We start from the raw sequence: 26,652 nt of genomic DNA, 5'->3' as shown, positions 1-26,652 counted from the left end.
ATTATCATGCCCAAATAGAGGTTTGTAATTAACCAAGAAAATATGCGTTCATAGTGTATGGCAAACTGGGTGTGCATGGAGAAAACCTCAGAGATGTATCAAAAACTATAAAAGACATTTAGCAAAGAAATGTCACAAGATAAACAAAGGAAAATTTTTTTTTTAAGAGTGTAAAGCATATAATGTAAGCATTACGGTGGAAGCCAATAACATACATAATGCTTAAAGATAACATTGTAAACCCCATTGTTCATTGAGGCCCTTGGGGGCCAACGTCTGCAAATAGTGAATCCATCTGCACTCCAACTGCATCAATTTTTTGTTACGATTGCCACCTCGTAAGGAAGCAGGTACTTGATCTATGACTGTAGATCTCATACTAGCCACACTGTGGCCTAACTTAATGCAGTGGCGTGCAACCGGTTGGTCACTATGTCCACTCAAGAGTCCATGTCGTATGCCCGACCTATGTAGGGCCATCCGCTCCTTGAAGGTGCGTTGTGTTTTCCCCACATAGGACAGGCCACACGGACAAGTGAGGACATAAATAACATATGCTGAGTGGCAAGACAAGGGGAATTTTATGGGGATACGTTTACCCGATTGTGGGTGACTGAAGGTAGCACCCACTGTCATGGAACTGCAAGTGGTGCAGCCCAGACAGCGGTAGCAACCATTTTTTCTCCCCAAGAATGAAGTACTTGGTGACTTATCCCATCCTGAAATATCAAGCCTGACCACTTGGTCTTTGATGTTTTTACCTCTGGTCAGACTAGGTAGTAATTTAGTATTTTTAAGAAGGGGCAAATCTTTGTCAGTACAAATCACTGGCCATAGTTGTTTGGCTTTTTTAATATTCTCCTTGCTGCCAGTAGAGAATTGGTTCACCCATGGAATTCTGTTATCTGTAGAAGACAATTTATGTCCTTTACCCTTCAGTAATACATCCCTAGGGATGTTAAGTACTTTCTTTTTAAGAGCCAGCAACTCCTTCTTGGGGTAACCTCTATCTACAAATCTAGCGACCATAGCATCCATGGCTGGCTCCACCTGATCGGCTACTGATGTAATCCGCCTTACTCTCAACAATTGAGAATAAGGGAGGCCTTTACGGGTGGAGACAGGATGGAAACTTTCATTCCGCAAGACCGTATTTCGATCTGTGGATTTTATGTACAAATGGGTTTGTATAAAGGCATTAGCAATGACAATTTTAACGTCCAAAAAATGTACTGTAGAAGGATCAATGTTATGTGTGAATTTGATCACACTGGCAGTCTGGTTGTGTTCTGCCAAAAGGTACTCCAACTGCTCAAGGTCACCCCCCCAAAAAATAAGTAAATCATCTATGTAGCGCCGATAAAATAAGACTTCTGGTATAAGGTTATTATGATGGAAAAATAAACCTTGTTCTACATGATGCATAAAAATATTAGCGTATGCCGGGGCCACTGAGGACCCCATAGCACAGCCCGCTACCTGCAAATAAAATTTACTGTCAAAAATAAAATAATTGTGGGTAAGAATGAGCCTGAGCAGCTGGAGAACCAAACAAACTGGGGGACCATGATAATCTGGGATGGACTCCAAGAATATGCGCACCGCCTCCACACCTGCATCATGAGGAATGCAGGTGTAGAGGCTAGTGACATCAGCTGTACATATACCTCTAAAAGACATCATAACATCTTTATTCTGTAATGCCTCTAAATCCGCCAATAAGGTTGTGGTGTCTTTAAGATACCCCGGCATAGACTGTACCAATGGGTTCAAGACACTGTCTAAAAAGACAGACACAGGATGATATAAGGACCCCCTGGCCGAGATAATGGGTCGGCCTGGAGGGGATAGGGGGTCCTTATGTACCTTGGGCAAGGTATAAAACAGAGGCACCAATGGGTAATCAACTTTTAAAGCATTACAAAGAGTACTAGACACAAGGCCCTCACTAGCAGCCTGTGCCAGGATTGTGTCCAGCTCTTGTTTAAAGTCCCCAGTAGGATCCTTCATAAGACGTTTGTAAATCAAAGAGTCATTAAGTTGTTTATAACACTCACTTTTATAATCGTCCAAGTCCTGTATTACTACAGCCCCTCCCTTGTCCGCGCTTCTGATGATAATGTCTTTTCTTGCAGACAAATCTTTGAGTGCCGCCCGCTGCTGTCCAGACAAGTTTTGTCGACACGGCTCTGGTGTCGACGGCGACTCTCCCATCTGCTGTAAAAGGCGGGTATAGGTTTTTATGGAAGGACCTGTAGACATTGGCTCAAACTTGGAAGATGGCATTATTTTCCTCAGTTGATGTGGTAACACCTCTTTGTCTTTGTCCTGAATGTAATTCGGTTTAGATGATTGCTTCCCATAGAATTCTTTAAGTTTAAGAGTTCTGTTAAACTTGTAAGTGTCGACTTGCCATCTAAAGGGATCCATTTTAGTAGTAGGAATAAAGGATAACCCTAAAGACAGCACTTGTTCCTCTATTGGTGTGAGGGGAACTTTAGAAAGATTGAATATTAGTTCTTTACTTTGCGGGGAGGACAGTACCTTATTTTGTCTGCGGTTCTGTCCCGCCCTCCTCGTCCTCTTCCTCTTGGTGGTGGAGGCTTTGTGCTGGGGTCTACCCCTAAAGGGCCACTTGCTTCACCGGCACTTGACGGAAGAGATTCATTGTCACTTAAGGACGTGCTGGTTTCTTGCGGTCGTATAGGACCTCTGCGATTACGCCTGAAGAATTTACCTCTATCATTTCCATGCTGTTGAAGGGTATTAATCCAATTATAAACTTGTTTCTGGTCGTAATCAGCCTGGACCTTCCTCATTTTTTCTCTCCTAAAGGCAATAAGGTCTTTTCTGTATTTTTCAATTTGTGCCTGTATTTGGTCCAACCAATTTATACCAGCATCTTTTATAAAAGTGTCCTTATGTTCTGATTCAAAGTCACTTATCCTTTGTTCAAATATTTTTTGCTCCCGTGTAGCCTCCTCCACAACCAATAAAATCAAGTCCATGGAGCACTTGTTTAACACTGCCATCCAACGGCGGCAAAAGCTGATATTGTATTTCCCAATAGTGGGACAGTTTTTAACACGGAACCCGCGTGGGATCTGCTTAAGCCTATAATATTCAGACAGTGTTATTGCATGATACATGAAATCACATTCACGCTGCTTTAGCTTGATAAGTTGTTTAGTTAACATTTCTGTCGACATACTTGGGCCGTCTTCATCCAATCGCCGACTGGATAAAATTTTATCAGCTTCTACTTCGCTGAGTGAGAGCATCTCCCGCACATCCAGCTGCATAAATTCTGCAGCCTCATCCAGTGCTTGGCTTGCAGAAGTCATTGTTAGCACAGAGGGTCTCTTAAGGTGCAGGGGTCAGAGCAAGGTATCGACCTTTCTGGGATACACGCTGTTGTAGATGTCACGAAGACTGATTATGGTATGCTGGAAAGTCCTTTTTGTAGAGATTGCGGTGCCTTGACAGGACCCTATCTAGGCTAAAAAGCCACAAGAGTCCAATATAACAATAGGTGGTGAGCCCGGCACTCGTGCATGAAATTCAGACTTGGTGCTGAGGTGCCCTCACAGGAAACAAGCCAGTTGCTCCAATATAATCAAACGAAGAAAAGTGGCACTCTGCAGACTGTTTAGGTGAAGTAAAATGCCTTTAATCCGACGGCGTTTCGGGTGTTACCCCGTTCTCAAGGACATACAAGTGCAACTGACATACAGCAATACATATATAACAGAAAATCCCGCCCCCAAATCAGTCAGGTAGCACCTGGACTTACCGGTTTCACCTGCCAGTGACTGCGGATGTCAGCGTCTGGTACACAGCTCACATGTGTATGTCGCATCCTGATGACGCAGCACGCTACAACAGCGCGATGACGTCACCGCTCAGCCATCCACACACAGACAGAACTGCTCCCAGCATGCTTAGCACAACCCCACGTCACTAAGCTGCGTCCCGGATTAACCAGCGTAACCTGGCAACCTACAAAACATAAACATAGCGTTTATGAACAACACATTTAAAAAACGATCAGCAAAGAACGTATATATAAAAACCATAAAACATGAACCCCTGCCACCCAGAGAACCATACTGTATGGGCTTAACTCATTATTATCATGCCCAAATAGAGGTTTGTAATTAACCAAGAAAATATGCGTTCATAGTGTATGGCAAACTGGGTGTGCATGGAGAAAACCTCAGAGATGTATCAAAAACTATAAAAGACATTTAGCAAAGAAATGTCACAAGATAAACAAAGGAAAATTTTTTTTCTAAGAGTGTAAAGCATATAAAGACTACCTAGTCTGACCAGAGGTAAAAACATCAAAGACCAAGTGGTCAGGCTTGATATTTCAGGATGGGATAAGTCACCAAGTACTTCATTCTTGGGGAGAAAAAATGGTTGCTACCGCTGTCTGGGCTGCACCACTTGCAGTTCCATGACAGTGGGTGCTACCTTCAGTCACCCACAATCGGGTAAACGTATCCCCATAAAATTCCCCTTGTCTTGCCACTCAGCATATGTTATTTATGTCCTCACTTGTCCGTGTGGCCTGTCCTATGTGGGGAAAACACAACGCACCTTCAAGGAGCGGATGGCCCTACATAGGTCGGGCATACGACATGGACTCTTGAGTGGACATAGTGACCAACCGGTTGCACGCCACTGCATTAAGTTAGGCCACAGTGTGGCTAGTATGAGATCTACAGTCATAGATCAAGTACCTGCTTCCTTACGAGGTGGCAATCGTAACAAAAAATTGATGCAGTTGGAGTGCAGATGGATTCACTATTTGCAGACGTTGGCCCCCAAGGGCCTCAATGAACAATGGGGTTTACAATGTTATCTTTAAGCATTATGTATGTTATTGGCTTCCACCGTAATGCTTACATTATATGCTTTACACTCTCAGAAAAAAAATTTTCCTTTGTTTATCTTGTGACATTTCTTTGCTAAATGTCTTTTATAGTTTTTGATACATCTCTGAGGTTTTCTCCATGCACACCCAGTTTGCCATACACTATGAACGCATATTTTCTTGGTTAATTACAAACCTCTATTTGGGCATGATAATAATGAGTTAAGCCCATACAGTATGGTTCTCTGGGTGGCAGGGGTTCATGTTTTATGGTTTTTATATATACGTTCTTTGCTGATCGTTTTTTAAATGTGTTGTTCATAAACGCTATGTTTATGTTTTGTAGGTTGCCAGGTTACGCTGGTTAATCCGGGACGCAGCTTAGTGACGTGGGGTTGTGCTAAGCATGCTGGGAGCAGTTCTGTCTGTGTGTGGATGGCTGAGCGGTGACGTCATCGCGCTGTTGTAGCGTGCTGCGTCATCAGGATGCGACATACACATGTGAGCTGTGTACCAGACGCTGACATCCGCAGTCACTGGCAGGTGAAACCGGTAAGTCCAGGTGCTACCTGACTGATTTGGGGGCGGGATTTTCTGTTATATATGTATTGCTGTATGTCAGTTGCACTTGTATGTCCTTGAGAACGGGGTAACACCCGAAACGCCGTCGGATTAAAGGCATTTTACTTCACCTAAACAGTCTGCAGAGTGCCACTTTTCTTCGTTTGATTATATTGGAGCAACTGGCTTGTTTCCTGTGAGGGCACCTCAGCACCAAGTCTGAATTTCATGCACGAGTGCCGGGCTCACCACCTATTGTTATATTGGACTCTTGTGGCTTTTTAGCCTAGATAGGGTCCTGTCAAGGCACCGCAATCTCTACAAAAAGGACTTTCCAGCATACCATAATCAGTCTTCGTGACATCTACAACAGCGTGTATCCCAGAAAGGTCGATACCTTGCTCTGACCCCTGCACCTTAAGAGACCCTCTGTGCTAACAATGACTTCTGCAAGCCAAGCACTGGATGAGGCTGCAGAATTTATGCAGCTGGATGTGCGGGAGATGCTCTCACTCAGCGAAGTAGAAGCTGATAAAATTTTATCCAGTCGGCGATTGGATGAAGACGGCCCAAGTATGTCGACAGAAATGTTAACTAAACAACTTATCAAGCTAAAGCAGCGTGAATGTGATTTCATGTATCATGCAATAACACTGTCTGAATATTATAGGCTTAAGCAGATCCCACGCGGGTTCCGTGTTAAAAACTGTCCCACTATTGGGAAATACAATATCAGCTTTTGCCGCCGTTGGATGGCAGTGTTAAACAAGTGCTCCATGGACTTGATTTTATTGGTTGTGGAGGAGGCTACACGGGAGCAAAAAATATTTGAACAAAGGATAAGTGACTTTGAATCAGAACATAAGGACACTTTTATAAAAGATGCTGGTATAAATTGGTTGGACCAAATACAGGCACAAATTGAAAAATACAGAAAAGACCTTATTGCCTTTAAGAGAGAAAAAATGAGGAAGGTCCAGGCTGATTACGACCAGAAACAAGTTTATAATTGGATTAATACCCTTCAACAGCATGGAAATGATAGAGGTAAATTCTTCAGGCGTAATCGCAGAGGTCCTATACGACCGCAAGAAACCAGCACGTCCTTAAGTGACAATGAATCTCTTCCGTCAAGTGCCGGTGAAGCAAGTGGCCCTTTAGGGGTAGACCCCAGCACAAAGCCTCCACCACCAAGAGGAAGAGGACGAGGAGGGCGGGACAGAACCGCAGACAAAATAAGGTACTGTCCTCCCCGCAAAGTAAAGAACTAATATTCAATCTTTCTAAAGTTCCCCTCACACCAATAGAGGAACAAGTGCTGTCTTTAGGGTTATCCTTTATTCCTACTACTAAAATGGATCCCTTTAGATGGCAAGTCGACACTTACAAGTTTAACAGAACTCTTAAACTTAAAGAATTCTATGGGAAGCAATCATCTAAACCGAATTACATTCAGGACAAAGACAAAGAGGTGTTACCACATCAACTGAGGAAAATAATGCCATCTTCCAAGTTTGAGCCAATGTCTACAAGTCCTTCCATAAAAACCTATACCCGCCTTTTACAGCAGATGGGAGAGTCGCCGTCGACACCAGAGCCGTGTCGACAAAACTTGTCTGGACAGCAGCGGGCGGCACTCAAAGATTTGTCTGCAAGAAAAGACATTATCATCAGAAGCGCGGACAAGGGAGGGGCTGTAGTAATACAGGACTTGGACGATTATAAAAGTGAGTGTTATAAACAACTTAATGACTCTTTGATTTACAAACGTCTTATGAAGGATCCTACTGGGGACTTTAAACAAGAGCTGGACACAATCCTGGCACAGGCTGCTAGTGAGGGCCTTGTGTCTAGTACTCTTTGTAATGCTTTAAAAGTTGATTACCCATTGGTGCCTCTGTTTTATACCTTGCCCAAGGTACATAAGGACCCCCTATCCCCTCCAGGCCGACCCATTATCTCGGCCAGGGGGTCCTTATATCATCCTGTGTCTGTCTTTTTAGACAGTGTCTTGAACCCATTGGTATAGTCTATGCCGGGGTATCTTAAAGACACCACAACCTTATTGGCGGATTTAGAGGCATTACAGAATAAAGATGTTATGATGTCTTTTAGAGGTATATGTACAGCTGATGTCACTAGCCTCTACACCTGCATTCCTCATGATGCAGGTGTGGAGGCGGTGCGCATATTCTTGGAGTCCATCCCAGATTATCATGGTCCCCCAGTTTGTTTGGTTCTCCAGCTGCTCAGGCTCATTCTTACCCACAATTATTTTATTTTTGACAGTAAATTTTATTTGCAGGTAGCGGGCTGTGCTATGGGGTCCTCAGTGGCCCCGGCATACGCTAATATTTTTATGCATCATGTAGAACAAGGTTTATTTTTCCATCATAATAACCTTATACCAGAAGTCTTATTTTATCGGCGCTACATAGATGATTTACTTATTTTTTGGGGGGGTGACCTTGAGCAGTTGGAGTACCTTTTGGCAGAACACAACCAGACTGCCAGTGTGATCAAATTCACACATAACATTGATCCTTCTACAGTACATTTTTTGGACGTTAAAATTGTCATTGCTAATGCCTTTATACAAACCCATTTGTACATAAAATCCACAGATCGAAATACGGTCTTGCGGAATGAAAGTTTCCATCCTGTCTCCACCCGTAAAGGCCTCCCTTATTCTCAATTGTTGAGAGTAAGGCGGATTACATCAGTAGCCGATCAGGTGGAGCCAGCCATGGATGCTATGGTCGCTAGATTTGTAGATAGAGGTTACCCCAAGAAGGAGTTGCTGGCTCTTAAAAAGAAAGTACTTAACATCCCTAGGGATGTATTACTGAAGGGTAAAGGACATAAATTGTCTTCTACAGATAACAGAATTCCATGGGTGAACCAATTCTCTACTGGCAGCAAGGAGAATATTAAAAAAGCCAAACAACTATGGCCAGTGATTTGTACTGACAAAGATTTGCCCCTTCTTAAAAATACTAAATTACTACCTAGTCTGACCAGAGGTAAAAACATCAAAGACCAAGTGGTCAGGCTTGATATTTCAGGATGGGATAAGTCACCAAGTACTTCATTCTTGGGGAGAAAAAATGGTTGCTACCGCTGTCTGGGCTGCACCACTTGCAGTTCCATGACAGTGGGTGCTACCTTCAGTCACCCACAATCGGGTAAACGTATCCCCATAAAATTCCCCTTGTCTTGCCACTCAGCATATGTTATTTATGTCCTCACTTGTCCGTGTGGCCTGTCCTATGTGGGGAAAACACAACGCACCTTCAAGGAGCGGATGGCCCTACATAGGTCGGGCATACGACATGGACTCTTGAGTGGACATAGTGACCAACCGGTTGCACGCCACTGCATTAAGTTAGGCCACAGTGTGGCTAGTATGAGATCTACAGTCATAGATCAAGTACCTGCTTCCTTACGAGGTGGCAATCGTAACAAAAAATTGATGCAGTTGGAGTGCAGATGGATTCACTATTTGCAGACGTTGGCCCCCAAGGGCCTCAATGAACAATGGGGTTTACAATGTTATCTTTAAGCATTATGTATGTTATTGGCTTCCACCGTAATGCTTACATTATATGCTTTACACTCTTAGAAAAAAAATTTTCCTTTGTTTATCTTGTGACATTTCTTTGCTAAATGTCTTTTATAGTTTTTGATACATCTCTGAGGTTTTCTCCATGCACACCCAGTTTGCCATACACTATGAACGCATATTTTCTTGGTTAATTACAAACCTCTATTTGGGCATGATAATAATGAGTTAAGCCCATACAGTATGGTTCTCTGGGTGGCAGGGGTTCATGTTTTATGGTTTTTATATATACGTTCTTTGCTGATCGTTTTTTAAATGTGTTGTTCATAAACGCTATGTTTATGTTTTGTAGGTTGCCAGGTTACGCTGGTTAATCCGGGACGCAGCTTAGTGACGTGGGGTTGTGCTAAGCATGCTGGGAGCAGTTCTGTCTGTGTGTGGATGGCTGAGCGGTGACGTCATCGCGCTGTTGTAGCGTGCTGCGTCATCAGGATGCGACATACACATGTGAGCTGTGTACCAGACGCTGACATCCGCAGTCACTGGCAGGTGAAACCGGTAAGTCCAGGTGCTACCTGACTGATTTGGGGGCGGGATTTTCTGTTATATATGTATTGCTGTATGTCAGTTGCACTTGTATGTCCTTGAGAACGGGGTAACACCCGAAACGCCGTCGGATTAAAGGCATTTTACTTCACCTAAACAGTCTGCAGAGTGCCACTTTTCTTCGTTTGATTATATTGGAGCAACTGGCTTGTTTCCTGTGAGGGCACCTCAGCACCAAGTCTGAATTTCATGCACGAGTGCCGGGCTCACCACCTATTGTTATATATATATATATATATATATCAAACGCGGTGGAAGGCACTCCAAAGATTTGACAAAACTGCACGGCGGCAGTATATATATGGATGAATAAAGAAGACTCAGGTAGTGTGTATCAACATTTCGGGCGCTTAGCCCTTTATCAAGAAACACCACAGCAGACAGCGACACCCCAGGCAGGGAAGAGGAACTGCATGGGTTTTCAAAGATAGCGGGTGCTAGAATGAACACTATGTTTCTACCTTTAATAGGTCTTTGTCAAGGTGCAGCTGGGGAACATAGCTCCTAATTATGTTTCCAATGCTCTGATATGCTCGTCCCTGAGTATTCTATGTATACATATACACATGACTGGATTTCTTAAAGCTATAGTAACATCATGAAAAACCTTATTTCACACAGTATTTAAAATTGGTTTATCTTCAATCTAGATTTTAAACAATGGACTTATAAACAGCATATACAATTGGACACTATAAATTCTGGGGACTCACTCTATTTTTAATTATTTACAGAAACCATTTGATTTCGAATTCCCCATTTAATCCTTTTGGGTGTAACGTGCCTAGTTCGTATATCCACCGCATCTCTGCACAGGCCAAATCTCCTATTTTATCACCCTTTCTCCAGTTTATTAAGTCAATGATGTTAAAACTACTTATATCATTGACTGAACATCGATGTTTATCTTTGGAATGGGCGGATATACTATGAGCTTCAAATCCTTTTCTAATATTATTTAGGTGCTCTCTTATGCTTATCTTACATTTTCGGCTTGTTCTGCCAATATATTTTTTACATGAGCATTCAATCAGATAAACTACATTCTTTTATATGTAACAAAATGTTCAATTTTGTACTCTTTATTTGTTACATTTGATTTGAAATTCCCAATTTTGTTTCCCTCCATGCTTTTACACTGTTTACACCCTGTGGAAAAAAAACGGTACTTGTGTACTAGCACGGCGCCCATCGCATCGCAGACCATAAGGCATGCGATGGCAGCTGATGTTATACAATTTAAAATTGTATGCCATTCTATCACATATACAATGGTATGCGATTTAAAATTGTATAAGCACCCTAATGGGGGCTTACAATGTTAAATGCACCCCCACTATGAACGTGAACCCAAAGCGTGGTGAGGGCGGCGGTATGCGTCCTACGACCTTTTCATACCCCCACTATCCACGCCGGCGTGGAGTTGATTTTATATAGTGTGGCGAGCCAACGTGGATAGTGGGGGTATCGAAAAGGTCATAGGACGCGTACCGCCGCGCTCGCCACACTTCGGGTTCACGTTCATGGTGGGGGTGGCGTGGGGGTGCATTTAACATTGTAAGCCCCCATTAGGGTGCTTATACAATTAAACATCGTATAGGGGGCTTATACAATTTTAAATCGCATCGCAGTGCATCGGGTGTATGCCATGCGATTATATGTCATGCGACCAAATATCGTGGGCGCTGTGCTAGTACACAAGTACCCAAAAAACTTTAATTTTAATTCTGGCAAGCATCGTTGGTTTGAGGGCTATTGCACTTTTTACCACCCAATTCTTTATATTTGGTGCTTTTTTATAGATTATTTCAGCACGATCCGGTATTAGTCCTGTCAAGATAGGATCTGCCTTTAGTAATCCCCAATGTTTGTTGAGCACTTTTTCTATAATATCCATTATATGTCGTCATAAATGCCATGTTACCATTATGTTTCTTTGCATCGTATGATGCATATACATCCTGCCCACTGTGACTTATGTAGCGTGACGTAGATAGCAATCTCACCTGTTCACTCATCTTATACCTGCAGGTCTTCCCACCATGCATTGCTTATTTAAACTCTGTAACCAATGTACTCACCCAACATGGCTGCCTTCTCTGGTGCACCCTGCAGAATAAGTGCATGGTTCTGATGAACTTCCAAGGACCTCAACTACATCATCAATTCCAAACATTGCCTAGTATAATCCTATGTCCCACCTAAAATGGCCGCCTCACATGGGTCCTTCATGAATAAAATGAATGCTGCTTAGAAGCAGAGGCTGCTGCAGTCCAGAATTCCAATTTGGAGGCCACATCAACTGCCAGAGTCCTGGGCAGTGGTGCCTGGCAGCATTTGGGGTAGCAATTAGTGCTGCTCCTCTATTTGAATTGGAGGCTTAGCTCCAACTCTGGGACCAATAGCCCCAAATATCTGTATTTTCCTTAATTTTATAAAAAAAAGGAGAATTGGAGAGAATGCTGGGGATTTGGAAATCGTTACCGATATCAATGCTGGGAAGGGCGGTGGTCATACAGGTCATTGCATTCCCAAAACTCTCATATAGCATTCAGATGCTACCAATTAGGCTATCCAGAACTGATCTACAAAAAATCAATAAAATATTTTTCTCCTTCTTGTGGCAGGGAAAGAAACCACGCATTTCCAGACACAAAACATATCTTAAAAAAGCAGATGGGGGGTTAGGAATTCCAAATGTTATGGCCTTCAGCCAAGCAGTCCACATGAGGTATATATTAGATTGGCTTCAGGGGTCTGATGCATACACACACAGGACACTAGAGGGAGACATAGTCTCACCATACTCACTAGCAGGCCTGCTCCATGTCCCTAGAACTAAAATACCACAGCAAATACTAGGAAACATATTGTTTAAAGACACATATTCCGCATGGCTATTCATTAACAAAAAATTGGGCCGCAACCATCAGTATACAAAATACGATACATTATGGGGAAACCCAGGATTTGCTCCAGGAATGTCAGAATTAGGATATGATAGATGGAAAAAGCAGGGGATACTGGCGGTCAAAGACGTATTTGACCCTGGAGGAAAGCTCCTCTCCTTTCAGGACATAGCAACTAAATATTCACTACCCAACAGAGATTTTTTCATGTTTCTCCAGGTCAGGCACTTTATTCAATCTAAAAAGGGTCCTATGCTGGAGGCTGGAACTCCAGATGTGATCCAACAAGTGTTTGCTTTGAGCTCCACGGGTCCTTATAGGATAAAATATATTTATGGGGAAATCCTGCCGATTTCACCCGAAGAGGTTTGGACCGCCATGGTACCAAAGTGGCGGACAGACATTCCAGGGGTTACTTCAAGTGAAACGCTCCATGAACATATGGGAAAAACACTTAAAGTCTTACATTCCACTATGTTGCAGGAAGTCCACATAAAAACTTTGCACAGAGCGTACATCTCACAAGCCCAGAGAAAATACTTTGTACCTGGGGAGCTAGGAGTGTGTCTTAAATGCAAGGGCTCTAATGCTACATTCTTCCACCATATGTGGGACTGCGGGAGAATTAGGAAATTTTGGGACAAAGTGATGATGTATATTAATATTACATGTGGAGTAAAACTTACAAAGGACCCTTTGGCAATGCTCTGCGCGAACTTCTCCAACTGGAGTATACCTGGCCGAAAAACGGAACTGTTCCCTCTCTTGACCATAATTGTGACAGTTGCGAAGAAAGTAATCTTGCGCAGCTGGACTAGCCCATCTCCTCCATTTCTGCAAGAAGTGAAAGTAGCACTAACACAATTGCTGTATTTTGATAGGAGAGCTACACTGCCGATGGTGGAGGAGGGCGTTAAGAAATTTTATGCAAAATGGGGAACGTATATAAGATCACTGGGTGAAGACACACAGAAACATGTCATGAAAATATTCGAGGGCACATCTTGGTACTTACTCAGATCACTGTCAAATAACTGAGATGCACTGAGTCCTAGAGGGGGGAGGGAATAGGAGGGGGGATGGGAGTTTATGGGGTTAAGGTTAGTTAGGATAGAGGTAAGACATTTGTTTTGTTCAAATACTAATAATTATTGTATAAAGAAAAGGTACATATAGGGCGGTAATTGAAAGTGTGGGGATTAATACAGAGATCTAGACAACCTAGGATAATATGCCCTGCATAGATTTGAATAGGGGATAGAAAAACCCCGGTAGCATGTTATGGTCAGCGAAATGATTGTGACTCAAAGTTCTTTTTTTACATATAATTGTTATGCTTTATTTTGTAATACTCTGAATTGTTCTGTGAAACAAACATTGCAATGTACAGAAAATGTTTTACTTTGAAATGTTTTACATTGAAAAACTTAATAAAAACGTTTATAAAAAAAAAAAAAAAATTTATAAAAAAAAATTGATTATATCCATAGTTAATGTGCTGTATTCTATACAGTTTAAGTTCTTAAAAAAAAAAAAAAAAAAGGAACTTCATGAAGTTTACAGCGCATATGCCAAGTTTACTAACATTAGTATATAGGCTGCCCTCTAGTGGTAACTAACCCTACATTATTTTCAACTATACACTAATGCAGAGGTTCCAAAACTGTGTCCTGGGGGGACTTGCAGGGGTGCCCTGGTGGTCCAAGACCAACTAAAATTTATAACCAATGTACTATGCAAATTGTGGACAAACAGAAGCATTTCCTTTGTTACCACATAACTGACCCGAAGGATGAGATAGAAACATTTAAAAATACACTGATCAAAAAAAAAATAAAGGGAACACTTAAACAACACAATGTAACTCCAAGTCAATCACACTTCTGTGAAATCAAACTGTCCACTTAGGAAGCAACACTGATTGACAATCAATTTTGCATGCTGTTGTGCAATGGAATAGATAACAGGTGGAAATTATAGGCAATTAGCAAGTCACCCCCCAATAAAGCAGTTGTTCTGCAGGTGGTGACCACAGACCACTTTTCAGCTCCTATGCTTTCTGGCTGATGTTTTGGTCACTTTTGAAAGCTGGCGGTGCTCTCACTCTAGTGGTACAACACAAGTGGCTCAGGTAGTGCAACTCATCCAGGATGGCACATCAATGTGAGCTGTGGCAAGGTTTGCTGTGTCTGTCAGCATAGTGTCCAGAGCATGGAGGTGCTACCAGGAGACAGGCCAGTACATCAGGAGACGTGGAGGAGGCCATAGGAGGGCAACAACCCAGCAGCAGGACTGCTACCTCTGCCTTTGTGCAAAGAGGAACAGGAGGAGCACTGCCAGAGCCCTGCAAAATGACCTCCAGCAGGCCACAAATGTGCATGTGTCTACTCAAACGGTCAGAAACAGTCTCCAAGAGGGTGGTATGAGGGCCCGACGTCCACAGGTGGGGGTTGTGCTTACAGCCCAACACCATGCAGAACGTTTGGCATTTGCCAGAGAACACCAAGACTGGCAAATTCACCACTGGCACCCTGTGCTCTTCACAGATAAAAGCAGGTTCACACTGAGCACGTGACAGAGTCTGGAGACACCAAGGAGACCGTTCTGCTGCCGGTGACCGGTTTGGCAGTGGGTCAGTAATGGTGTGGGGTGGCATTTCTTTGGGGGGCAGCACAGCCCTCCATTTGCTTGCCAGAGGTAGCCCTGCTATTAGGTACCAAGATAAGATCCTCAGAATCCTTATGAGACCATATGCTGGTGCAGTTGGCTCTGGGTTCCTCCTAAAGCAAGACCTCATGTGGCTGGAGTGTGTCAGCAGTTCCTGCAAGATGAAGGCATTGATGCTATGGACTGTCCTGCCTGTTCCCCAGACTTAAATCTAATTGAGCACATCTGGGACATCATGTCTCGCTTCATCCACCCACACCACAGACTGTCCAGGAGTTGGCGGATGCTTTAGTCCAGGTCTGGGAGGAGATCCCTCAGGAGACCATCCGCCACATCACCAGGAGCATGACAAGGAGTTGGCGGTGTAGGGAGTTCATACAGGCATGTGGAAGCCACGCACAGTACTGAGCCTCATTTTGACTTGTTTTAAGGACATTACATCAAAGTTGGATCAGGCTGTAGTGTGTTTTTCCACTTTAATTTTGAGTGACTCCAAATCCAGACCTACATGGGTTAATAAATTTGATTTCCATTGATAATTTGTGTGATTTTGTTGTCCGCACATTCAATTATGTAAAGAACAAAATATTTTATAAGAATATCTCATTTAGAAACTTTGGGCTTAGGGATGCCGTGAAATAAAGTCTGATACTCAGGTGTGCCACGTGATGTCAGCGCCCGCCCTGTTTTTGGCCATCTCCATCCAGGATTGAAGAAAAAAAAAAAACACCACTTACTGCTATCCATGAACTAAGGAAAACATTTTTTTTTTTAGATGTCAGCGACAGTCATGTGATTTTTTCTTCCTTGCGGCCGCATGCTTGGAGATTCGTTGTTCGGCACTTACCTGTTTGCTATGTTGCAAGTATAAGAAGCCTAGGAAACTGGTCTTATCTAAGCCCATTGTTTTTGCAGGTTTTATATCCAATTAAATCATTGGTACTCGTGTAGTTTCAAGGCGCCAGCGCACGCTACTCTGTGTGTGAAACTTGGCAGCTTGCCAGACAGCCTTACTTTACTAAGCTATGTTATCAGCGTAGCGCCTGTTTGAATCCTGGCAGCTTGCCAGACTGCCTTGTGTAATCTATGTTATCAGCGTTCGTAAACAAGTACCGTGTATGCAGTTACTCACTATTACTTATATATTGAGTAGAGCAGTGCCACCTGGTGGTGATAATTTTTATCTCCACACATTACCTCTGTTTTTTACTTACGGGAGTACACATTCCCTCCGCCCGAGTGGCGGCAGCTCTAACCAATGAATTTAAGGATCTGATCCCCCCCGATAGGAACCAGCGCTACTTTGTGACTTGTTCAGTTCCCTCCCCTTTTAGCGTAAGCGTCACTGCCTAAGTCGGCGAAATACTGTCTAGTTTTAGCGTAGTGAGAAACAGAGTCTAGTTCACCGTAGTCAGAAGTTGCGTCCCAGTCAGAAACAGCATCTAAGTCAGTCAGCTGGTAGATTGCGCGGTACGCTGTTACCGTACTCAGTAAGCTGTAGGATTGTAACGTAGTCATTCAGAACGGTACACAGTTAGCGTAGTCAGTCAGCATTAGGATTGTGTGAGAGACGGACGTATATGATGGGGAACCTATTTTCTCTCTGCCCCAGACAGAGGAGGCGGCGTGGGATTCCTGCAGAGCCACCAATTCCTGCCACACACCCAGACCTGCCCCAATGGTCACCCCATGAGGCTGAGTGTGAGGGAGCGGATATGGTGCTGCAATATCTGCAGCTGCCGCAAAAAAGTCAGCGTCAGGTCAGCTCAGTGGTTTAGTGGGTGTCATTTGACACCCTGATCCGCTTTGTCTACTGCTGGGCTGAAGAGCTGACCAGCATCCGGTTCTGCGAGCGTCACCTGGGCATTTTGCAGAAGACGACCGTGATGTACATTAATTTAATGCAGGAGGCCTGCACTGTTGATCTGTTATCAAAGCCTCACCAGCGCATTGTTCCGCAAAAGAGCCACATTGGCCGCATGCTGTCCCAGCAGTGGGTCTTTGGGGGCATCTCGAGGGAGACAGGCTAGTGCTTTATCATGGCATGGAGCGGCGTGATGCCAGCATGCTAATGGCAGTCATTGAGGCCCACGTGGAACAGAGTACCACCATCTACAGCGACTGCTGGAGGGCGTATAACACGCAGCAGTTGAAGCAGGCTTGGTACCACCACGCAAGGATCAGCCATAGGTACCACTTTGTGGATCCCAACACCGGTTTTCACACCCAGAACGGTTGTGGGGTGCTTGCAAGTGATGCAATAAGCGCCAAAGGGGGACCGCACGTCATGACCTGGACTCGTTTCGCCAGGAGTTTATCTGGAGGAAGAGTGTAGGTGCAGAGAACCCCTTCAAGCGCATCCTTCACGCACTGACCCTACTCCCCCAAGTGGACAAAGTTGACAGTATCCACTTCTGCAGCTGCTTCCAGTTCAAGTGGTGTTGATGGCACTGCAGTTCCTTAATGACTAGATTTTTTATTTTATCGTTCTTAAAATTTACTGTATTGTTTTTGATTAATTTTTTCCTCATTCTTTGTCTTTTACTAAAAAATTAACACATCATTACTGTCTCAGGTGTATGATTTTACAGGTGTGAAGGTGTTCCTGAAACACCCCCACCATCCCAAAGTGTGCCCCGCTGTACACGTCCTACCGACCTTTTCATACCCCCACTATCCATGTCGGTGTGGAGTTCATTTTATATAGTGTGGCGAGCGCAGCGAACCTGAAGCATGGCAAGCGAATGACTTCACATGTATTCCGCGTCCACTCGCCACACTTCAGGCTCAGTGGTTCGCCAGACTATATAAAATCAACTCCACGCCAACGTGGATAGTGGGGGGTATGGAAGTTCAGTAGGACGCGTGCACTTGCCAAGCTTTGGGCTGGCATGGATAATAGAACAAGGTCGACAGCTGTTACGTCAACAAATGTCATTAACATGTTTAGTGTTTTGCACACTGCCCCCTATACCCAACAAAAATTTAGACGCTAAGGGTCTAAATTTAGATGGACCCTTGTTAACGGTTTGCAGTGTCTAAATTAACAGCACGTACTTAGACGTCTGAATTTTGCATCTACTACTTGACACTATAGCGCAGTGGTTCCCAAACGGTGTGCCGTGGCTGCCTGGGGTGCCTCAGGACACTTACAGGGGTGCCCTGGGTTGGTGATCCAGGACCAATTCAAATTATTAATGGCTAATTATTTATGAGCAAAACAAGTGCTGGTGGCTGCCAATTATAAAATGTGTTTAAACAGAAGCAAATCCTGCCCTTTAACAAATAACTGACCCTAGAATCACATATAAACCCAATCTAATAAATAAAAATTTGGCCTAGGGGTGCTGTGAAAATGTTTTTTGATACTCTAGGGTGCTGTGAATCAAAAAAGATTGGGAACCCCTGCTATAGCGTCTAAGTAGTAGATGCAAAATTCAGACGCCCCCTTTGTTAGCGGTGTGCTGGGCTGTCTGTTTCTCTGTGGAACTACAAGTACAATGACCTGTAAGCGCTTGGCTGCCGTGGAGTCACTATGCTGACAATGTAGTTCAAGCTGGAGCCATGAGTAATGTAGCAACTTGTCAGCGCTGAGCTGCCGCGGAGTCAATAAGCTGACAGGTCATTGTGGCACCTGTAGTTCCACGGAGAAATAGTTCAAGATGGCATAGTGAAACTACACAAGGCAGCTATGCTGATACTTAGTACGATGACTACGCTACTTCTGACTGACCGCTAGCTGACTGAATTAGACGCTACTTCTGACTACGGTGAAATAGACGCTGTTTCTCACTATGCTAAAACTCGACGCTATTTCGCCGATTTTGACAGGGACGCTTACTACATACTGCCTACGTAGATTACACAAGTAAGGCAGTCTGGCAAGCTGCCAGGATTCAAACAGGCGCTACGCTGTTAACGTAGCTTAGTAAAGTAAGGCTGTCTGGCAAGCTTCAAACACAGAGTAGCGCTCGCTGGTGCCGTGAACTACACAAGTACCAAATCATTTTTTTTTTTTTTCATTTTTATTATATCCCCCTTTCCTAACAGGGCTCTGAGTGTATTACATCTCTATTCACCTATATTCAGCACTTGTTACACTCAGTTACTGGTACCACATCCAGTCATGTCCCAGCCCACATGGTGCTTTGGTTGGCAATTTTCACACCTATTTTAAATATTAACTTGGCACTCAGTTAAGAATTTAAATGCAAGCTATAGATTAATACAATTTCATCTAATGTTCACATGTAAACCTAATCTGTTGTCACTGGCGTAACAGATAATTTTTCCACGCAGAATACTGTTAGGGAACAAACTTTTCTGTAAGGCATAAGGGGCAAGTACATTCATCTAGGTGAAGATATGAAGTAGGTGATAGCAAATTGGCTGGTGCGTTCACCTTCCACTTCCGCTCTTCACCAGGCTTAATACATCTGCCCGAGGGAATGGAAGTCACCCTCAGGTGTGTAATACATTGATTGCTAATGGCAGTCACTAGCCAAGATTAAGGCTCAATACTAGTCCAGTCAGAAACTGCTGATAACTAGGGATGGCCATTGTTGCCGATTAGCACTATCAATGGCCAGTTGCAGAATTGCAAACAATGCAATACATGACCATCGATATTTTTACATATCGATTGTCATCCATTGCGTTTGATTGATGGGCCTGTGTGGGGGGGTCTTTGCGGGTGTTGGGGCGGATCTATGCTCCGTGTCCGAGCACTTTCATTGTTTTGCTGTTCCATCAATGGAGGGAAACAAATCTGGTTCTTCCCCATCAATCACAAAATAGACATCGGCCATGAACCATAAATGATTTTAAAGCGATGGTCATCCCTACTTATAACCATTACAAAATTTAGTGCAAATGTAACCACCGGAAGTGTGAAGACAAACACAGGATAAGGTACGTCTGAAACGGTCTTTTATTATGTACATGACAGATAGGCGACACCTGGTACATTTAACCCAGCTTGGTGGCCAATTCCTTGGCCTTTGCCTTCTCAAGTTTGGCGATCCTGGCCACAGATTTCGGTCCAAGGATTCCACCGCCCCAGTGACGACGGATCTGAGAAGAAAAAATAAATAAATCAATTTCAGAAATAAAAATCACAACACGTCAGCCTTCAATTTAGAAGATCACTGGGACGGTACACTACACAAGTTACTTCTGATGGAAGATATTCCAACTTCAGGACAGCAATAGGTTTTCCCTAACGCTAGCTCAGACCCACATAAGGGGGGGGGTTGGTTCTCTGACAGGCAAGTTCTGCTACTTGTCCATACAACTCAAGTAACCAACAGCAGGTCACGCTTTGTGTATTAGAGAATTACGTAAGGTCTAAATCAGGCTTGTCCAACCTGCGGCCCTCCAGATGTGCTAAAACTACACATCCCAGCATGCCTTGCCACAATTTGGCTATTAGGGAATGCTGGGATGTGTAGTTTTAGCACATCTGGAGGGCCGCAGGTTGGACATGCCTGGTCTAAATTTTGTCACCCCTGTATCTACAGCAAAATGCAGGCAAAGCAACAACGTAATATTTCCATTGCACATAACTACCCATGCTTATAGGACCTACACATGTAGCAATATAGGAATGTTCTAAGCAATCTGACTTCATTTGATTAGATCACTTAAAAATGAAATGCTTTGTGTGGGGCCAACAGCAATGTGGCCCCATGCAGCGACATCACCGGAAGATATGACCAGCCTCCTTATATATAAAATAGAACTTAGCAAGAGACTACACACCTGCAGTGTGTGTTGTGTGTAGTGGATGATAGCAATGAGCATTAACTTGCACCTCCCCAGTCTTCATTTATTTGCCTAATTTAAATCTCCCATGCTTCAATCACTAGCACTTTGAGAGATTATTCAGGGAAGCTCAAGGCGCATCTTACACTAGATTTCCCATGCTAACTTTCTGGCAGAAATCACTACATGTGTAGGCCCCATAAGACAGTCAACCATAAAGGCCCCTCCCATACACCAGAACGGCACTACTCAGATGCACAAACTTGACAGGTTGTGCAACAGATCACACTCATAGTGCGTAATGTTATTACAATACACGGTCCCACCCTCATTGCGGTCGTAAGCAGATCGTATGGTTTAAACACATCTGATCGCTCCACGGCCTGTATATTAGGCTATATGCAGGTTGCACTGATGAACGACCAGCTTAGGATCCGTAACCGCTAACTAGTTATCTACACATGTTCTGGTATTCTCTGGATAAGAGCTCGGCCGTAAGGGTTACATTTCAGGATATTTTTTATTTTTACATAGATTGCCAAAGCAGCATTTAAACCCATAAACCCTGGGCCCCAAATTCGTGGGTTACTCAACCCAGGGTCAAACAATCCCATTACCCCAACCCTCTGTGAGAATCCATTTTACAATACCCTGCAATTTATTTGTGCTAGCAACACCTGCAAGTCCTGGTTCTACAGAACCAACATGAATTCTGCTGCCCAGCTAGATGTTCTGCTATTCAGAACTGTAGTCATATTCAGAACTTGTAGTTGTGTGTAACAAGTATTTTCATAAAGGGAGCGCAAGCCTCTTACCTCATCGTGCCTCTCATTGTAGTTGGTCTTGACTGCTTCCACAAGCTTTGCGAGGGCTCCCTTGTCCTCCCTGTGGGTGAAGAAATGGTCATTGTCGTGCATCACACCTGCCCCCCTGCCCATTTACAGAACAAAAAGCCTTCCATGCTCAGGGTTAAAAAGCTCTGAGAACCACACAGTGACATTCAGGTGAAGAAATTCTATTTACATCATTGCTTAGAAGGCGGTCACACACTGGAGGTACAGACATTACGGCACGCCCCATGACACTTACGGGTTGACTTGTGTGAGAGCGATACTTGTGCAGGTCTTCCTGTGGACCAGGCGTCCCAGTCTGGCTTTGCCCTTAATGATGCAGTAGGGAACTCCCATTTTGCGGCACAAAGCGGGCAGGAAGACAACCAACTGAAAGACAAGGAAGGTAGAGATTGAGCAATGCGCTTACCATACACAGCAGCAGAATGAACACTGAACACCACCGTGGTGCAGAATTACGATTGCTCAGTGTTAAAAAGCTCATTTTTAATCTTCACAATTGATCAGTTGAAGAAATTCATACATCATTGCAATCCGCTAACCAGCTAAATTAAATGGCTCAAGTTCAGAGCTTCCATCTTATCCCAGAAGTCCTACAAGGATAAACTGATTACACACCAGCATCTCGCTCACTTTGGGGCAGAGACGAATATTCAGGTTCTATGATGCCACCTATTAACCCCTCCACGCACCTCGATTGGGTCCACATCGTGGGCGATGACCACCAACTGCGCCTTCTTGTTTTCCACCAGAGTGGTCACAGTGTTGACACCTGGAGGAGAAACATTTGTTCAGCCCTTTGTAAGGTCAGCAAATGCGACTTAGCTCAGTGTTACGCCGTTGCTCAGGGTTAAAAAGCTCGTGTTTTGATCAACACAATGTAGTTCAGGTGAAGAAATTCAAACATCATTGCAAGGAGCATTGTCATAAGGCTCTGCAAGAGCTCTGCCATCTACCTGCTCTGATGACCGGGGGCCTCTTTGTGGGCACATCTGGTTTGCCAGCTGCTTTCTGTTCTGCACGTGCCATCAGCCGTTTCTTCTTTGCCTGCTTTGTTTCAGGCCTGTATTTGTGGGCCAGTTTTAAGAGCTGAGTGGCTGGAGGGAGAGAGACAAGAGACATCAGTGACCTGACCGCCAGAACAAGGCCGACGCGGTAAACCTAGCGGAATGTGCATCAGCGATCTTGGTGGAAGATTGTAATCACCAATATTCAGATAGCAAATATAAGTGACATCATCTGCACATGAGCCAGTGATAGACCTAACCACAACATGCCACCAGATACCCACCAATACCAATTCTAAAAATAGGCACAGATGTGAAATGAAGTTTATCTGCACATTTAAAAATGCTTCACAATTCCATTGATATTATACAAATGAGTTACTCAACTGAAACAGGCACTTATTAATGGGGGCCAAACAAAGCAATGAAAAGCTAGTCCGAATTGAGAGCACTGCAGGGGCCAACACTTCTGCTTGCAGAATTGGCCAGGTTTCGGTGCCCTAACCACTTCTAAAGCTGGGTACACATATATACAATCGTCGGGCCGTTCTTCCAATCTGGGGGCAAACGGCCGTTCGATTGTATAGGTGTGTACGCTGTCCCAATTGCTGCTGTGCGACCGATAAACGGCCAAAAACGCTCTTGGCCGTCCACGGTCGGTCGGTCGAAGGTTCTTTGCTGCTTAATATTTCATCTGACAGGACGGCTCCATATCGGAACAAAAGTGAAGTGTGTACGCACGTTCGATCGATATGCTTGACAAAGCACGGTGGTATGCTGCATTATGAGAGACCCTGTAACCCTTTGCCTGCTGTTTTAACTAATGTGTATTTAATGCCTCACTGCTCAACACTTTAGAGGCATCACTTTAAGACATTAATCAATGTTGAAGTTTTAATAGAGTGGGCTGGAAGCTCTTTTCAGGGCACCATACACACTATTAAAACTTCAACATTGATTAATGTCTTAAAGTGATGCGTCTAAAGTGTTGAGCAGTGAGGCATTAAACACACATTAGTTAAAACAGCAGGCAAAGGGTTACAGGGTCTCTCATATAAACTTCTTCTTGCGATTGTTTGGACGGGAGTACATCGGACGTCGCAAGTAAAATTGTACATATGTGTACGCGCAGAACGGTCGTAAGTTTTGGACGGCCGAACATGTATTCGGTCGATCGAACGGTCGCAAGAAAAAGGAAATTGTACATATGTGTACCCAGCTTTACGCATGTTAAGAATCTATAGTTTTGGGTGTGATGAGCAGTCATTATCTGGTGCCCATTTATTATCCCGATCAAGAAAATGCCATTTTCTTTAAAGAATATTTTTCACTTTTCCACCAAAAACCCAAGTCCGACCCGATTTACACTGCACCTTGGATACAGGTTGTTTATTCCCAGGCCAAAATCCATTTACACTGATTTGGCTTTAATCTCCATGTTACTCGGACATTGCCTTACGGCATAACTCTGCATTTACAGCCAGCTTTTAAGCCCAGGTCAAACAGTTTGCACAGCACCATAACCAGTACCAGATTCCCATGTCACTAGGCCTGGGTTACTTTTCAAGAACCCTTTTACATGAAACTGACGTGATTAGACCTAGCAATAACGGAGGTCACTCTAGAAGTGGAATGGTGTGTATAATATACAAATGTGATTAACCCTAATTAATGCATAAGGTAGCTCTGATAAAACTTGCATGCTTCAATTTCTAGGGAACATTAATTGAAGCCACCCCCCCAATACAAGTTTATTTTCAAATATTAAACAAATGAACAGCACTAAGCTGTTGCCATTATACCAGTAGTCTGTTTGCCCAACACTAGTTGCAGCCTTAGAGCGCCCACAAGCTTCTCACCTGTCTGTCGGTCCAGAGCCTGGGTGAACTGGTTGATTGCGGGTGGAACCTTCAGGCGCTTGTACAGAATAGACCTCTGGCGCTGAAGCCGGACGTAACGAGGCCATTTCACAAAGCGGGTCAGATCCCTCTTAGGTTGGATGTCTTGTCCTGGATTAGGGAAAAAAAAAAAAAAAAATATGGATGAAAGATTCACCACAACCAGGTGATGTCACAACGGAGCCGCTACATTGTGCATCAGCGATCTTGGTGGGAGTGTAATCACAACTACTCAGATAGCAAATATTAGTGACATCATTTGCACACGTGAAAACATTTAACAAGGATTTACTGACATCATGCTGATGCCTTACTAGGTACAAACAGGCCTATAACATTACCATGTATAATACTTATCACGGTCTCAACACAAGCTACAACCCTGAAACCGCTGTATGCCACCTCCCCTCCACAGTAGGACAATGGAACCTAAACAAGATACCTGCATCTACCCCAGACAAAGGGCACACATTACACTCACCAATCCCATAGTTCTTTGGCCTCTTCTCAAAGAGGGGGTTCACAACCTTCTTGGCTTCAACCTTCTTGACCACTGAAGGGGCTGGTGCCACCTTCTTCCCCTTGGCCTTCTTTCCTTTAGGCTGGAGGGGTGCATGAAAAAAAATAAATAAGAAAAGTCAATGAAGTCAGCACACACTGTATGCATACAAGTCACCATGACAATATGTGTACAAGAAAGAGCCCTAAGGATGTGCATCAGCGATCTTGGTGGGTAAAGGAGTCAGCACGGCTTCAGATAGCAAATACTCTATTCACATCATCTGCACTCCTCAGACTAGATAGGGTCTACCAGGGCAGACACAAAGGGACCCAATGTAACCTGTAAATCCAGTGAGGGCACCTACAGTCTAGACACACAAAGGGACCCAATGCAGCCTGTAATAAGGAGGGGGGCACAGGACAGAAAAAGAGGACCCAACTTGGCATGTAATACCAGAGGTATATATGACACACAATATAGAACAGTAATACAAACATACAGGGCTAGTAGAAGCACAGTACACAGCATTAGATTGGTGCATAGTTATACATACATATACACAGTGTGGACACAACTCCGGGTAATACACACAATACATACACACTATGCCGGGACAGAGATGAAGGGCTCCCGGGTCAGAAGCTAGGACAGGCCGAGGCCTCTCCGGGTTGTGGAGGCCGCACAGCACACTGCGCTGATGACAGGATGCCATCTCAATGGACAGCGCTCAGCGGCGGCCTGGACACCCCAGAGAGGTCGCGGTGTAAGACGACGGGGCGCCACCGTGTAGGATAGATATCCCCGGGAAGCAGGAGAAGGAGGCCCAGGGGCACACGGAGCGGTGCATGGCCTGGGGGAGCAGGATGGACGTGGATACCGGAGCTGGGATCTCAGCGAACTCACCATGGCGGACCGGGGTAAAGAGAGGAAGACCAGGGCATTGTGGGTAATATTTGTACTGCGCGCCACCTCTCGCGAGATCTTAGGCCCTGGAGCGAGATCTCCGGCTTAGCCTTAGCAGCAGCAGCAGCAGCAGCAGCTGCTGCTTAGTTACTTAGTACCGTGTAATAGATGCAGGTAGATAGGCTGCTAAGCTGCTTCATAATCATAATTGTTCGTGAAATAAGTGGATGTTGCAAATACAGGCAACCAATGAGAAAGCACACCTTACTTTGAACAATATTAGTATTTATATAGGATGAGCACATTTTTTTGCTTTTCAAAATAATAATAACAGAGACTTGGTTATAAGCAAAAAGCTCAGAGGGCCCAGTGCCCACACAGTTCTCATCTACTGTATATGGAAATAACATAAGTGCTTCAGACTGCAAATGGTCCAGCCAGATTGCAGAGGCTCTTGGTGGGCTGCTACACAGGGTTATTGGCATGGGGCCAGTGGGATGTGTGAGTGTATAGAAGATGAATAAATGGGGTAAATCCAATTTGC

At 44.1% G+C, this 26,652-nt stretch overlaps 1 protein-coding gene and 6 non-coding genes across 7 annotated transcripts; all 7 read right to left on the bottom strand.

The window, feature by feature from the left end:
* Positions 1–20,096: 20,096 nt before the first annotated feature.
* Positions 20,097–26,211, bottom strand: RPL7A (ribosomal protein L7a). The gene is made up of 8 exons (XM_083158565.1): positions 26,109–26,211; positions 25,185–25,305; positions 24,665–24,814; positions 22,755–22,895; positions 22,491–22,570; positions 22,037–22,167; positions 21,763–21,832; positions 20,097–20,257 (listed from the first exon to the last, which is right to left on the bottom strand). Exons 1-8 carry the CDS (start codon positions 26,109–26,111, stop codon positions 20,153–20,155), a joined length of 801 nt encoding a protein of 266 aa, XP_083014691.1. The 5' UTR covers positions 26,112–26,211; the 3' UTR covers positions 20,097–20,152.
* On the bottom strand, positions 21,906–21,980 carry LOC146040015 (small nucleolar RNA SNORD36). Its single transcript, XR_014463188.1, has one exon. It is a non-coding gene; the product is annotated as a small nucleolar RNA SNORD36 (small nucleolar RNA).
* On the bottom strand, positions 22,259–22,331 carry LOC146040014 (small nucleolar RNA SNORD36). The gene has a single exon (XR_014463187.1). It is a non-coding gene; the product is annotated as a small nucleolar RNA SNORD36 (small nucleolar RNA).
* On the bottom strand, positions 22,638–22,713 carry LOC146040012 (small nucleolar RNA SNORD36). Its single transcript, XR_014463185.1, has one exon. It is a non-coding gene; the product is annotated as a small nucleolar RNA SNORD36 (small nucleolar RNA).
* On the bottom strand, positions 22,971–23,042 carry LOC146040016 (small nucleolar RNA SNORD24). Its single transcript, XR_014463189.1, has one exon. It is a non-coding gene; the product is annotated as a small nucleolar RNA SNORD24 (small nucleolar RNA).
* LOC146040018 (small nucleolar RNA SNORD24) lies at positions 24,898–24,967 on the bottom strand. Its single transcript, XR_014463191.1, has one exon. It is a non-coding gene; the product is annotated as a small nucleolar RNA SNORD24 (small nucleolar RNA).
* LOC146040017 (small nucleolar RNA SNORD24) lies at positions 25,417–25,490 on the bottom strand. The gene has a single exon (XR_014463190.1). It is a non-coding gene; the product is annotated as a small nucleolar RNA SNORD24 (small nucleolar RNA).
* Positions 26,212–26,652: the final 441 nt, after the last annotated feature.

This window comes from Crinia signifera, chromosome 9 (assembly GCF_055691185.1).
Source record: "Crinia signifera chromosome 9, ASM5569118v1, whole genome shotgun sequence".
In the NCBI taxonomy this organism is placed as follows: Eukaryota; Metazoa; Chordata; class Amphibia; order Anura; family Myobatrachidae; genus Crinia; species Crinia signifera.
Note: the sequence above shows the minus strand (reverse complement) of the source record. Positions and strands in the feature narration are given on the sequence as shown.